We start from the raw sequence: 16,125 nt of genomic DNA, 5'->3' as shown, positions 1-16,125 counted from the left end.
AGTCGTAATCTCCATGCTATGTATAATCAATATAGACAATCTACTAGTACTTCACGACCAGTGCCTAGCCCATGTGCAATATGTGCATTGGAACAAGGCCCAAAATCTTAAGGGGCCCAATTTTTTTTTTTTTTTTTGTAGTATATGCAATTTGCAGCCCATTAAGGAATTGATCAATTTATTGAAGGAACTAGGAACGCACGAACAGAAGCGCTGAAGCAGGAAGCCAAATTAGTGAATTACTCATTTGTTTGTTAAAAAAAAGTGATCGGCATAGCCGCAAAGGCAGGAGAAGGGTGAATCGTGAATGCGATTCACGCATTCAAAAACAGCAAGAAAGCAATTCAACGGTCGATTATCTGATTTTATCTCCTTCTAATCAACCAATCATGTAAGATTTATGAGAAATTGAGGATTATCAAGTTTATAGTTGTCAATTGCATATTTGAATGATTCATACTTTCATAGATTATCAATGAATTTAATATTTTATTATCAATTTATCTATTATAGAAATCAGTTTAATAGAATAGACTAATAGTGAATGAATGAATTAGTTTCTAAGATTCATAGAAATCAGTTTATTTGTTTAAATTATGAGTTTATGTTTATTGTAAAATTGTTTATTAAATTATGTTTATTGTAATTGCTTGAATGTTGAAAGTTGAAAACTTGAAAGTTGAAATTTATGAGCTTGTAGTGATGAAGTCTAAACAACCATCCAGTTATCAAAAACGTAAAAAGACAAAACTAGATGAAGAAAAGAGAAAGGTTGACGTCGGTGCTCTAGATAAGTTTATCCATAGACAACCTGTTGAAGAGCATGTTGAAGAGCACATTGAAGAGCACATTGACGAGCAAGAGCATGTAGAAGTAGAAGACACAGAAGAGCATGAGTCGGTTAAAGAGCTTGTTGATATATATGATCCAAGAAGGTGGGAAAAACTTAACTCTGATGAGATTAAAATTTTGCTTGAGAAAGGTCCTAAAAGAGATAATAGTATTATGTATGGTCCCTACGATAAATTTGGTAGACGATTTTCTACAGCTTTATATACAAGAACTTTATCAAATTTGGAGAAGTGTGATAGAGAATGGCTAGTATATTCGAAAGAGTTACACATGGTATTTTATTTCTGTTGTAAAGTGTTTAGAAAAGGGATTTCGAAAGGTAAATTGGATGGTGAAGGTTATGCAGATTGGCACCATGTTACCACTAGGGTTAAAGAACACAAAATTTCATTGGATCATCTTACAAATAGGAATAAGTGGTTTGACATGCGTAAAAGATTGAACTTGAACGAAACAATTGATAAAGTTCAACATGAGCAGTTCAAGAAAGAAAGAGATTACTGGAAACAAGTGCTTTTAAGAATTATTGCAGTAGTGAAGTTTCTTGCTAAACATAATTTAGCATTTCGTGGATCCAATGAAAAGTTATATAAAAAAGGTAACTATAAATTGTATTTTTTTTGTTCCAGTTACACCAAAAAATTTTTTGTTAATTATGATGACTGATTCCACTTCTTATTTGTTAATTGTATTTAACAGGTAATGGAAATGTTTTGGGTGTCATTGAAATGTTGGAAGAGTTCGACCCGGTTATCAAAGAGCATGTGCGACGGATCACAACTGAAGGGCTTCATGTGCATTATCTTGGCCACCTAATCCAAAACGAACTAATATCTTTGCTAGCTGAAGAAATTAAAAAAGAACTTATCAAGAAGATAAAGGAAGCAAAGTACTACTCAATCATACTTGATTGTACTCCCGATTCAAGTCACCAAGAACAGATGACTATAATAGTGAGGTATTTAAAGTTATCATATAATTCTGTTACTATCGAGGAGCCCTTTTTAGGTTTTTTGAATGTTGATGATACCTCCCGAAAAGGATTATTTGATATTACACTTGAGGAGTTAAAGTCTCTTGGTCTTCAAATTGATGATATGCATGGTCAAGGCTATGATAATGGAGCAAACATGAAAAAAATCCTAGAGCATTTTACACTCCTTGTGGTTGCCATTCTCTTAATCTCACATTATGTGATATGGCTAACAAGTGTGTTAAAGGAAAGAACTTTTTTGGATTCATCCAACGTATTTATACTATATTTACAAATTCTACTAAGAGGTGGGAAATTTTGAGAGATAATGTTAAAGCTTGAAGTCTTAAGTCATTGTGTCAAACTCGTTGGGAAAGCCGGGTTAAGAGTGTAAAGGCTATTAAACTTCAACTTGTGGATGTACGGGAAGTTTAAGTTCAAGTTGGAGAAAAAGATAATGATGCTGCAACTGCAAGTGAAGCAACTTCACTACCAGAAAAAGAACTTAGTGACTTTGAATTTTTGGTATCAACTGTTGTTTGGTATGAAGTACTAAACCATGTGAATATTGTGAGTAAGAAGTTACAATCAAAGGATATGCATCTTGACAATGCTATTACAGAAATAAACAAATTGATCGGGTACTTCAAGGATTATAGAGAAACTGATTTTTCAAAAGAGATTGTTGAAGCTAAGGAGATTGCTATTGAAATGGGTATTGATCCAATATTTACACAAAAGCGTTTGATTGAAAGGAAAAAAAGGTTTGATGAGAGTTCAAGTAGCGAAGAAGTTTCATTTACACCTAAAGAGAATTTCAGAGTCAATTATTTCTTATACATTGTTGATCAAGCTATTTCTTCTCTTGAGACAAGATTTGAACAATTCAAAGAGTATGATAAAGTATTTGGTTTTTTATTTCCACATAATTTGAGGGGAATTGAAGATAAAGATCTTAAGTTGTATTGTCATCGTCTTGAAAAAGCACTCAAGTTTAAAGAAAGATCAGATATTGATGTCGAGGAACTTTATACGGGGTTGAAATTATTTGAGACATTGGAAACCAATGAATTTAGCAACCCTATAGATGTTTTGAAGTTTTTAAAAGAACTTGATTATTTCCCAAATGCAAGAATTGCATATAGAATATTGTTGACTATTCCAATAACGGTCGCATCTGCAGAAAGGAGTTTTTCCAAATTGAAATTTGTGAAATCTTACTTACGCTCCACAATGACCCAAGAAAGACTTAACGGTTTGGTAATGATATCTATCGAGAACGAAATCTTAGAGAGTATAGACTACGAGGAGTTGATCAACCAATTTGCAATCAAGAATGCTAGGAGAGCTTCAAGGATAGTCAGTTGGCTGTTAGGATATGTTATTACTCATTAAAATACTTTGATTTTTCTATGTTTATTGCTATAAGGTTTATCATCATTTTAATAAAAAATAAGTTTATGTAATTTAATTCGTTAAAGTGTTACACGTTAAGGCCTAAGGGCCTTTTTTATCCGTTTCATCCTAGGCATTTGAATCCTCAGAACCGACCCTGTTCATGACAATCTTAAGTCAATACTTATTCCCAAGAGGATGATCAATTGTGGAGTTTGAGTAAATTAATACTCGAGAAGTGGGGATCTAAACATGCAAAAACAAAACACAATGATAAATTAATTATACATGATAACACTCCTGAATATAACTAAATCTCCATTATTTAATCACCATAGCAATTACAAAATTTATTCATTGTTCAAAATGTTTCAAAATAATCAACTAACTACTAAAATTAAAATCATCTCTCATGTCTATGCTCCTATCATGAACAATACGACTTTCCTTGGTCATCCCTTTTATGAACAAATAAGTTGGATTATCCTCTGATGATACTCGCTTCACAACTAGATCTCCATCATCAACCCTATCTCGAATGTAGTCGAATTTCCTTATTACATGCCTTGACCTTCTGTGATCTCTAGGTTCTTTAGTCAAAGTGATTGCACCTTCTTTATCACCGAATATCTCCAATAGATCGTTGTTACTTAGAACAACTCCAAGATCACCTATGAAGTTTCTGATACATGTAGTTTCCTTAGATACTTCACTTGTAACATTATATTCAGACTCGCAAATTGAGTCTGCCATTATATCATGTTTGGAAATTTTCCAAGTCACCGCACCACCATTAAAAATAACTACATATCCAAATTGATTTGAATCATCTTTATCTATTTGGAAACTTGCATCACTATATCCCTTAACAACAAGATCTTGTTCACCACCATACACAAGCAACATGTCTTTCGTATTTCTCAAACACTTAAGAATGTTCTTAATATTCGTTAAATGACTTAGTCTAATATTTTCCTGATATCGACTTACCATACTCAAATCATACGATCAATCAGGACAAATACATGTTATAGCGTACACGATCAACCATATAGCTGAAGCATATGGGATTCAACTCATTATGTTCTATTCATCACTAGAACTAGGACATTGAGAGTTACTAAATTTAATGCTATAATGCATAGGAACATTTCCTTTTGTGGAATTTTCCATATTGAATATTTTCAATACTTTATCCACATATGTACTCTGACAAGTCCTATTAAATGTCTATATCTATCTCTATAGATTATTATACCAAGTATATATGTCGCTTCCCCTAAGTCCTTTATAGAGAAACACTTCCCAAACCAAGCTTTTACATTTTCCAACTCAAGAGCATTGTTTCTTATGAGTAGTATGTCATATACATACAATACTAGGAACACAACGACACTTCCACTAGATTTGACATACACACAAGACTCATATGGACTTCTCAAAAAACCATACTCTTTGAATTTCTCATGGAAACTTCGCGACACTTGCTTAAGTCCATAGATGAACTTTTCAAGCTTACACACTCTATTCGAATATTTTGCATGTTCAAACCCTTCAGGTTGTGTCATGTACACATCCTCTGAAAGTTTCCTTTTAAGGCAAGTCGTTTTAACATCCATTTTCCATACCTTGTAATCATAAAAGTCAGCTATGGCAAAAAGTATCATAATAGACTTTATCTTAGCTAGTAGTGAGAACGTTTCCTCATAACCAATTCCTTGTGTTTGAGTGTAACCTTTTGCCACCAACTTAGCTTTGAATATGTACATTCTCATCTATGTTGGTCTTCTTCTTGAAGATCCATTTACAACCTACTGTCTTAATACTAGGTGTTGGATTAACCAAATTCCAAAATTAGTTATCTATTATGGACTAAATTTCTCTGTCGATAACCTATTTCCGTTGGGCAACCTCAGGGCATGTCATCGCTTCCTTGTAGTTAGCTGGATCATCCATATTGACCATTGTTCTATCACTAATCAACACATTTCCTTTCGTTGCTATATGAAAACCATAAAACTCAGGAGGGCCAATAACTCTACTAGATCTGTGAAGAGGTAATGATATGCCATCTGACTCAACAGGTTTTTCAACCTCTAGGTGAGTGCTAGTGCCAACTATGAGTTTATTGTCGGTTGAATATTGAATTTCTTCAAGGTCAATTTGAATCCCATCGACTTCTTGAGATATAAGTTCTCTCTCAAGGAACTCTCATTTTCGAGCTACAAATACCACATTCTCACTGGGTCTATAAAACAAATATCTAAAATCCTTTTGTGGATAACCGACAAAAAGACACTTCTCATATATGGATTTAAGTTTATCTTGGGTTTTGCACTAAACGAAAATCTCACAACCCCAGACATTAATGTGATTAATTAAAGGTATTTTTCCAGTCCACATTTAATGAGGTGTCTATGATACCTTCTTAGTTGGTACAAGGTTTAAAATATGGGCTACGATCTCAAGTGCATGCTACCAAAACGTTATTGGTAATGAAGCCCGAATCATCATAGTTCGAACCATGTCCAACAAATTTCGATTTCTCCTTTTAACAACACCATTAAGTTTTGGTGTTCTTGGAGGAGCTAATTGTGAAACTACTCCACAATCTCTAAGATGATCGTTGAACTCGATACTAATGTACTCTCATTTCCTGTCGGATCGGAGAAACTTTATCTTCTTGCCCAATTGATTCTATGTTTCGTTTTGATACTCTTTGAACTTTTCAAAGGTATTAAAATTATGTTTAATCAAATATGAAGCAATTCATTGTTGTTAAAATTATTGATCACTCTTTTCGTTAATTTTTGTTTAGAAACATTAAGACTAGGATTAACTGGGTTGAGATGTTGCCTTAATTTTTTGTTTGGTCCTAGGTCCTAGCTAGCCTTTTTTGGTTTCTTTTAATATATTGTTTCTATTCTAAATATATATATATATATATATATATATATATATATATATATATATATATATATATATATATATATATATATATATAATTAACATAAATAATTTTAGCAAATGACCCAAAGTTGCTATATTTACTTTCTGATGTAATGAAAAAGTGTAATGATTATTTCATTTCCTCAAAATAGAAATCATTTCTCATGTTAATCGTTGAAATTTTATGTAATCTTGGTTACTAGAGCAAGGCGAAATTGTTTGTATCAAAGTCAAAAAAAAGTTTCATCGATCTATAAAACTAATATATTCTGATCTAACATTCAATTTAAGAGGAAATAGATATTCTTAAGGTGTTTTTGGAAAAAGTAGTTGAAAGTTGGAAGCTATAACTTTTATTTGTATAAGAGTATTCAACACAAGTTTCTAAAATATGGAAAATTACATAAAAGTGCATATGGATATAAACTAAAATTGGAAGATAATGATGATAAATCAAATTTTCTAAAATATAATTATCAAAATTTAAAAATCATTTAAATTTAATACAAAGTGCACCAGTTAAGCTTCATAATTGGTAAAAACTTCTTTTTTATTCATATTAATAAATGATGATTTTTTTACAAATAAAATAAATAATACTTTTCAATTTTGACTCTGTTTGACAAACTTGCTGAAAAGCTAGCTACTAGTTGAAAACCTAGCTGATAGTTGAAATGCTAGCTGATAAAAAAACAAAGTTTGATAAAAACTAGCTGATAAACTATATAAAATGACATTTAGAATAATGCATTTTCTATATTAATTAAGGGTATATTTGAAATATTTTAAAAAGGCACAAGAAAAGCTAGTCTAAGGCTATGTTGAAGGGTTTTCTATGCATCTATACATGAATATTAGGCAACAAAAGCATTTAATAATAACCCTAACTGTACATGCATCCTAGATCTAAGTTTTATTATTATGACAACCTACTTCCAAAACTATGAATATAAACTACCAAGAGACATATGATTACTAACCTATAAAGTAAAATAGTATTTACTTTTGATCCCCTTGAAGATCTTGTAGTCTTGGTTGCTTGTAGAAAGATCTAACACTTAAAGTAGGAATGCATCTGGAGGCTCACACCCTAAAAGTCTAAAATCCTAGAAAAATGAGGAGAGGTGAGAGAGGCTATGAGAACTGAATTCTCACTCTTGCAAAGGTTAGGATCAGATTTATGAATGCTAGAGGGGTCTTTATATAGCTAAGGCAACTTGCAGATAAAACTAATTTGAATTAATGAAATAATCAGTTTAATCCTAATTCAAATCCTTTCCTTATTTGTTACCAAGAACAATCCTACAAGCCTACTAGAGCCTCTCCAAAACCGTCCACCATCTTAGGGTATCCAGAATGTTCCTCTTACTCAGCTATTGAAAAATTAACATTTAGTCCGTGTATTGTAAATAAACCCCGATTATTTCTAATTAATTCCAATTAATTTCAAATTAATTTCAACAAGTTTCTAATTAATTTTTGAGTAAATTACACGAGTGGTCTCCATTGTTAGGGAAACTTGAGCGTTTGGTCGCTAACTCCATTTCTTAACTTGAAGAGTCTCTATTGTATGTTTTTGTTGCGTTTTTGGTCCCTACATGACACAAAAAGAAAATTTTACCCCTATTATATATATATATATATATATATATATATATATATATATTTGTTGTTTTTGAATATATTCATTTATCACTTTTAATTTTTTTTATTTAAAAAAGAAAAAATTAATTATCCCGAACATCCCTATAGTAAACCATATATACTATCTCTCTTCTTTAACATATCAAACCCTAAAACATCAAACACAGGTCACCACCCTCCTATACCGGCCCACCGCCGCCCTCATTTATTGGGCCACCGTCACCCTCCTGTACCAGCCCATAGTCTACCTGATTCTACCGGATCACCACCATCAACCATGTCTCTATTTCTGTTTGATTTTTTCTCACCGACTCACGAACTAGACGAGAAGCAACCTCTTTCTCTACGCCCTGGCAACGTTGCCTGAGAAGTGGACATGAAGCAGCCTCTCGAACCAGATGAGACAAGACAAAGTCAATCCATTTTACTCATTCTTTATCTTGAACCATGAAGTATATTCTCAAACTACCCCTCATTACCCTCGTCAGCGTCGTCATACCTTCTGTAGCTGATGACCGTCTTCATTCCCACCATCGTCAGCGATCATTTCTTACCCACAAAGTTTAAATGAAGGTTCATCCTCTCCATCTCAATGTCCAAAGTCTTACGTTCGACTCTAATAGATAGATCTAAAACACCAAGTCTGAAGGAGGATATCAAAGAATTTGGGGATGTATCTCAAGTTTCCTCCATGTAGATCGTATCTAGGACCAAGACGACATCAAGTTTTATTGATTTTGTAATGTTAGACAGATTTGGGTTCAATTTTGGTTTTTATGTAAATAGTTTGATTGGGAAATGACACCAGTTTCCTATATTCGCCTAAATCAAGATTCAGAATTGGATTTGATCAACAATTTTGGGTTTTAGATTGATTTTTGGTTTTAGGTTTCAGAAATGTATTTGGGCAAACATAATAAACTTTTAGATATTACGAGGTTCAATATTTTTGGGAGAAACGAGGAAATTGGTTGTCGACAGCGGTCGCAAGCGGTGAAGGACCGAGAGTGTCCGGTGGTGATTATTGAGGTGATGTTGGTTGATGATGGAGGTGGTGTCGTCCATGGTTAATAAAATAAATTATTAAATAATTTTTTTGAATAAATTTATAATATAAATAATTATATTATAAACAGAATAATTAAAAAAATATATTAAGTGAAAAGTAGTCTTTTTATTTTAGATAAGGACCAACTATGCAACAAAACAATACCTTAGGGACTATTCGAATAAAAAAAATAAGTTATGGACCAAACGCACAAATCACCCCAAACCATAAGGACTATTCATGTAATTTACTCTTAATTTTTTAGCATCTAATAAATTAATAAACTATTTATCTCACTCTCTTAAATTCTTTTCTAACTACTTTAGCTTTTGTGAAAACCATAAAAGCACTTTGTTATTATTACCAAAGTTATACAAATTATTTATCACATTGGACACCTAATTCCGACATATATTTGACGTACTAGCTGAAAAACCATTTGATAGTTGAAAAACAAGCTGCAAGCTTATATGTTAGTTGATAAAAAATTATGTTTGGTAAAACCTAGCTTAAAAGTTAGTTGAAAGATATAAAATGACATAAAAATACATTTAGAAAAATACATTTTTTAATTAATTAAAGTTATATTTGGAAATTTTTAAAAAAGCTCATGAAAAACTAGTTTAAGGTTGTGATTGACGCACCATAACTAGCTGATAAACTAACTTATTTTTTGAGTTGTCATATTTGAAAAGCCAAATAGTAGCTTATAAACTAATTTTTAAAAAACTACATAGACTATCTTTTCAAGAGTTTTTTTTTCAAATATATCGTTAATTGATTATACAAATGTATTTTTTTAATGCATTTTTATTTTATTTTATATATTTCAGCTAGATTCTTAACTAGTCTTTATTAAACCCTTTTTTATCAGATAGCGGTTTGCGTTTAGCTAAAAACTAGTTTTTCCGCTATCAGGTATCAGTTAGCTTTTCAAATGGTATACCAAACAGAGCTAAAGTAGTTTTTTATAAAGCTACTTTTTTGACTTGTTAAATATAAAAACTTAAAAAAACTCGAAAAAACTACCTTATTAGCTTGTTGTGGTGAACCAAAAACAACCGTTTTTTTTTTCTTTCTAAATCTGAGTTATAAGTTACTTTTTGGCTTCCTAAACATGACAACTTAAAAAAAATTTGAAAAAAAATTAGGCTATCAGCTAGTAGTGGTGCGACAAATACAAAATTTATAAGAACATAGACCAAACATTTTATACATATTAATTTTGTTTTGGCATTCTAAAAGAAAATTAATAATATTGTATGATATTAATTTTGGATTATAAATTCATATAATAAATATTTATTATTTTTTTTGATGAAGTTTAATAAATTATAAAATCCGTTCATATGATTTTTTAAAATAAAGACTTCATAATTTTTAAAATATATTTGTATATTTTTTTGGAACGGCGAAACTATATTTGTATTTAATCGTATAAAATATATTTTGTTTCGAATAAATACATCAAAATTATTAAAATTTATTTATATTTAATTATATAAGATAATTACCAAAAGTATATATATATTGTTTATTTATTTTAAAAACATTTAAATCAATTTGTTAAAATCTAAAAAAAAATTGTTAAAAACTAGTTGAAGTAACTTTTGGATTTGAAACTTTTAATTTAACCCAAAAGCTAAAAGTTCATACCAGAAAAAACAAATCCTTTTCTTTTCGAACCTTTTTTTTAAAGCTAAAAGTACAAGTTAGTAAAAATTGTGTGCCACCCTTAATCTATCAACTAACTATAGAGCATATATGTTTTGTTTAATATATTGATCTCGAAAAAGATTGGTCGAGAACGGATAAAAATGTCAACTAGTTTTTTCCCTGAATTTTCCAAATAATTGTGTAAACGACAAAACATTTTTATAAAGAAAAAATATTGTGTTCAAGGCTTCCAGCTATATGTTTCACAACAATACCCGTCGATCAATATTAAGTTAACACGTAATACATTTAAATCAAATCATACACATTATAAAAACAATTATGAACTTCAAACACTATCTTGTTACTAGATATTGTGACATAAGCTTTACACTACAATAGACGCACTGAAAGCAATTGATTCATCATGTTTTTCAATATAAATTTTTTAAATGAATTTAAAAAGTAATTGATTTGGATGGTCACATTTTATTTTTTAAAAGTAGTGAAATTGATGCATACATGCATAAGTTTGGTTGGCGAGCAGCTACAACTCTACAAGGCCCTTGGTGCCAAGTGTCATCCTATTAATATTTATATTTAAGTTGATTATCGAACTTATAAGTGATGTGCTAAATTTCCCTTTACCTTTTCCTTAAAGTAATTACTATAGGTAATTATTTTACTAAAGATATCACTAATTATTACTATATTTTTGAAAAGGGAAATTTACCAATCGAAGTTTCTACTTAACTTTTGCATATCAATAATTGTAGCGGTAAACATGAAATTATGTTTCATAAAATTTGAACATGAGTCAATAGATTAATCACCGTATCTTTTACATGTCTTATAAAATCACCACAAACTCAAATGATTAAGGATATCAATTATTATATAGCTTTATATTTATATTCATTAATTAGTTTATTGCAACTCAAATTCTTACCTGTTTTTATAGTCCAAAGATATAGGTGTACAGTGCACACTAATGCCACCAACAAGTCTAGAAAATTCGAAGAGTAAGGTGTAGATCAAAATATTCAAATAGATGAAAATAGGTACTTACTATACAAAAATAATGAAGTCTCTTTTATTTCTTTGTTAAACAGATTTAAAATGTGCTTTTAGTGTCATATGCATAATGTGCTTTTAGTGTCATATGCATTCAGACGTTAAAGAAGGCAAGAACTACGGATCAAAGTTCCATTTGATTAGTGTAGCTCAACAAAGTTGAAACTAATTTGTCAAAGGTTAATGTTATCGGTTGTCAAGCAACTATATGCCATATATGCTCGTTTATTTATTTTCAAAAATATTATGTATGTGTATGGAGAGTGACCAATTCAAATGTTTCATAATGCATCGTCATAATATCATAATATATTTAGGGGCGGTTCCACTATGGTGCTCATAGTGGCACCGACAACCCATGTTTTTTTCGGACGAAGTGTAAAAATTTTCGTTTTCTCTACTATTCTACCATTACGTAAAAAAAATTGCCACCGGCAACACCTATTTTCGTTTTTTCATTTTTTCTACTATTCTGCCACTACGCAATGTAAAATTTTCCGTTTTTTCTACTATTCTACTATATGTTGCAAGTGCTTAATTGGCATGTTTATCCACATGATATCCGCATAGTAGTCACATTCGGTAGTTAGTTTATTTATATCCTGTTATTGAAATAATGTGCATGACCTACTATACAACATGGAATATGTTTTGGGTCTTGTAAACCTTTCACAAGGTACATGCGTGATGATTCAATATTACCTTGTATAAAGAAATGTGGATGACCTACTATACAACATGGAATATGTTTTGGGTCTTGTACGATTCAATATTACCTTGTATAAAGAAACCAAGTTGGGTCTCTATTATGTAAATGTGTTTTGGGGAAAGCTATTGAAAAATCCTTATATTTTGACGTCATTAACGATTTAGTTCTTATTTTTTTAGTCAATGAAGTACAAAAAACTGTAATTGTTTGCATTTTGACTATAGTACCCGATAAACTAGTCACCAACGAAAAATGATGATTTTTTTGCAAATAAATCAAAATATAATGATTTTTTAAACATATATTATTTTTAATTTTTTAATATTATCTTATCTACTCAAATAAATAATTATTTTTCTCATATATCATACTCTTATTCATTTTGCTACATCTCATTTTATGATTATTTTAAAGGGTTTATGTCATTTTTGGTCACTTAACTTTTGGTTTTGTGCTCATTTGGTTACTTAACTCATTTTATGTTTTAAAATGTCATCAAACTTTTGGTTTTGTGTTCATTTAGTCACTTAACTTTTGTTTTGGTCACATTTAGTCACCAAAATTTTAAAATTGTACTCATTTAATCACTAAACTTTTTTTTTTTTAAAGTTTGGTGACTAAATGAGCACAATTTTAAAAGTTAGGTGACAAAATGAGCACAAATCTAAAAGTTAGGTGACTAAATGTGACCAAACCAAAAGTTAAGTGACTAAATGAGCACAAAGTCAAAAGTTTGATGAAATTTTAAAACTTAAAAATAGTTAAGTAACCAAATGAGCATAAAACCAAAAGTTAAGTGACCAAAAATGACCTAAACCCTATTTTAATTTAATATTTTTTCACATGACATTTTATAGTTTTTTCTTTTATTTCATTTTATTAAATTTCACATAATATTTATATATAATAACTATAATAATTGTAATAATAAATGGATATCAATTTTATTAATGTAGACTTTCTTTCAAATTTCAAAATTTATAAATTAGTTTAATGACATAATTTACTATAATTCACTAATTAGTACCTACGACATAGTAAAATTCAATTTTGAATTTGATTTTATGTTATGTACAAACACGTTTTTAAACAACTAATTTAATGACATAATTTACTACAAGTTATATCGAGTTATAACTAGTTTAATTTTTTAACATTTTAAGAGTTGTAAACTATCTTAATGGTTTAATATATATATATATATATATATATATATATATATATATATATATATATATATATATATATATATATATATATAAGGTCCGGTTCTTGTGATGACTCATTTTAAAATGAGGACACCTTAAAAAATTGAAAAAAATCTAAAAAAAATACAAATCATAAAATCGAGTATAGAACTATGTCCGAGAGAAAAAAATTGGAATTTTTTTTTGCATCATTAAAATTGATCCATGATTCAGTTTTAATATTTTATTTTGCATCATTATGATCAATGATTCAATTTTAATGATCCAATTTTTTTTCCAATTTTTTGATCTCCCGAACATAGATCTATGCTCGATTTTATGATTTTTATTTTTTTAGATTTTTTTTTCAATTTTTTTAAAGTGTCATCACGAGTCCTCACTTTAAAATGAGTCTTCACCCGATCATGTTTCTATATATATATATATATATATATATATATATATATATATATATATATATATATATATATATATATATATATATATATATATATATATATATATATATATATATGTTCAAGTGTTTAAAGTATTTATTATGTTATTGTATGCATAAATGTGGGCCAATCATTTCTCAAACCTAGATAGGGGTAAAATTGTAATCTCCTATTAATTAATTTTGGTAATTTAATAATTAAATTATTATTTCCTTTAATTTAGCAAAATTAATTTAAAACCCTACCGTAGACGTCGACCTTTAAACTGCAACCGGTTTTGGTGGGTGCGGTTCAACAGAGAACAACGAAGGGGAAGGGACGAAAGGTGAAGTTGTGATCGAGGAACTGTACTAATCTATAGAAGGAGAGGTCAATCTAGAGGTGTTTGGCTTGTAGTTGCGGTTCCAAGGTAATGGTTCTCCTCATTCATTATCCTCTTTTTTTGTTTGGTCCTCGTCTTCAAATCACCATCACCGCCAGCTGCCATGGCCGCTGGCCATTGCTGTCATCGTCGACTACCTGCCACCTTGCTGTGGTGGCAGTGGGTGTGTCTCGGAGGCATAGTCGTCGACTCTCATGGCCGATTGTTCTGGATTGAATCACGACCTTCTGAATTAGGGTAAGATGCTTAATCATCTATGTCAAACCCTAAAATCATCACCTTAAAATCTTCTTCCTTTTTGCTGTTATAAATATCGTATCTGGTGCAATTTTTGAATCTCTCATACTTTATGTCCTAATTTACTTCTCAATAAGTTAGTGATGCATTCCCTCCTCTGAACCACCGTACAGATGTTTGTTTATTATATATGAGTAGGAAAATTGAATAGTAAAAATATACAGAAGTTATTTCAACAGTTGTTCAGACTAGAATTGACATTGATTGCTTGGTTAATGGTATAGATTTTTCTTCAAAGTTTACTCGCGCAAAGTTCGAGGAGGTTAACGTGGATTTGTTCAACAAGTGTATGGAACCTGTGGAACAGTGTTTGAGGGATGCGAATATGAACAAGGATAGGGTTGATGAAGTGGTTCTGGTTGGTGGATCAACCAGGATTCCTAAGGTACAACAGTTGTTGCAAGAGTTGTTCAACGGAAAGTCACTTTGCCAAAATATAAAATCCTGATGAGGCTGTTGCACATGGTGCTGGAATTCTAGCAGCACAATTAAGTGGCATGGGTGATGAAGCTGTACAGGGTCTGGAGCTAATTGACTTTACTATTTGTATTCAGAGGTATATCTTGATTTATAATTTTCCTGCCAAACAAAACTTTGATCAATTGCAGATGGACCTCTAGTGAGCTATGCAGATGGAGTTTATGATACATGACTTAATCGATACATCACTGTTAGATGATGGCGAGGGATGAGGCGTAGATATACTGTTAGGTCGATCATTTAACCCTAGGATTATTGCTTGAAATTGCCATGGAAAGAAGATTAAGCAATAATAATGAGTGGTTGTATTTCTCATTTGCAGGTACACATGAAATCAAGAACAAGAATGTTCTTGTTTTCTTGGCTGGGAACGAAACGAGAGATATCAAAGCAAAACAGGGTACATATGAAACTTACAACATTCTACTGGAATGGAATCTTGAATTCCGATTCTATCATAATAGAATCTTAAAGATGAACATTGTATGGGATGAAGATGAACAATGACCACCAATCTTCCAAAAAGAATGGATTATTCCAGCAAAATAATATACAATATTATGAAAAAAAATATATGTAATAGTATAATCTGGTAGAATGATTTATATATTGTATTTCTTTGTTATTAATAAGTGTAACATTCTTATAGAATAGTATATAATTTTTTTTCTTTTCTAAGAATGTAATGAATTTTTTTTTAACTTGTATCCAAAATTTTGTTATTCTTCAAAAAGTTCATTAAATCAAAATATATATTATGTCAGAATGTGTATTCTTGGATGGTTCAATCATATTTGTTATTTTTTAATATATTGATAAAAATATTCCGTCAGAATGTTACGAATTAGGAGAATTATCATCCATACAATCAAAATTTTAAAATTAATAGAATCTATTTTCCCTTAAAATATACAAAATTCCTTAAAATATACACATTTACGTTATTAAATCTATATTAATTGACTAAAATACCCTTCTAGTTAGAATAGATGGTATTTTTGAATTATATTTAATTCAGTAA

The 16,125-nt window shown here is 30.2% G+C and overlaps 1 protein-coding gene across 1 annotated transcript; it reads left to right on the top strand.

Annotated features, from left to right (window-relative positions):
* Positions 1-654: 654 nt before the first annotated feature.
* On the top strand, positions 655-3,220 carry LOC145114231 (uncharacterized). The gene is made up of 3 exons (XM_079050235.1): positions 655-1,450; positions 1,552-2,061; positions 2,262-3,220. The coding sequence occupies exons 1-3, from the start codon at positions 655-657 to the stop codon at positions 3,218-3,220; spliced, it is 2,265 nt and encodes a 754-aa protein (XP_078906361.1).
* Positions 3,221-16,125: the final 12,905 nt, after the last annotated feature.

The sequence above is a fragment of the Lactuca virosa genome, chromosome 5 (genome assembly GCF_052849685.1).
Source record: "Lactuca virosa cultivar CGN04683 chromosome 5, Lactuca_virosa_CGN04683_v6, whole genome shotgun sequence".
Taxonomy (NCBI): domain Eukaryota; kingdom Viridiplantae; phylum Streptophyta; class Magnoliopsida; order Asterales; family Asteraceae; genus Lactuca; species Lactuca virosa.
Note: the sequence above shows the minus strand (reverse complement) of the source record. Positions and strands in the feature narration are given on the sequence as shown.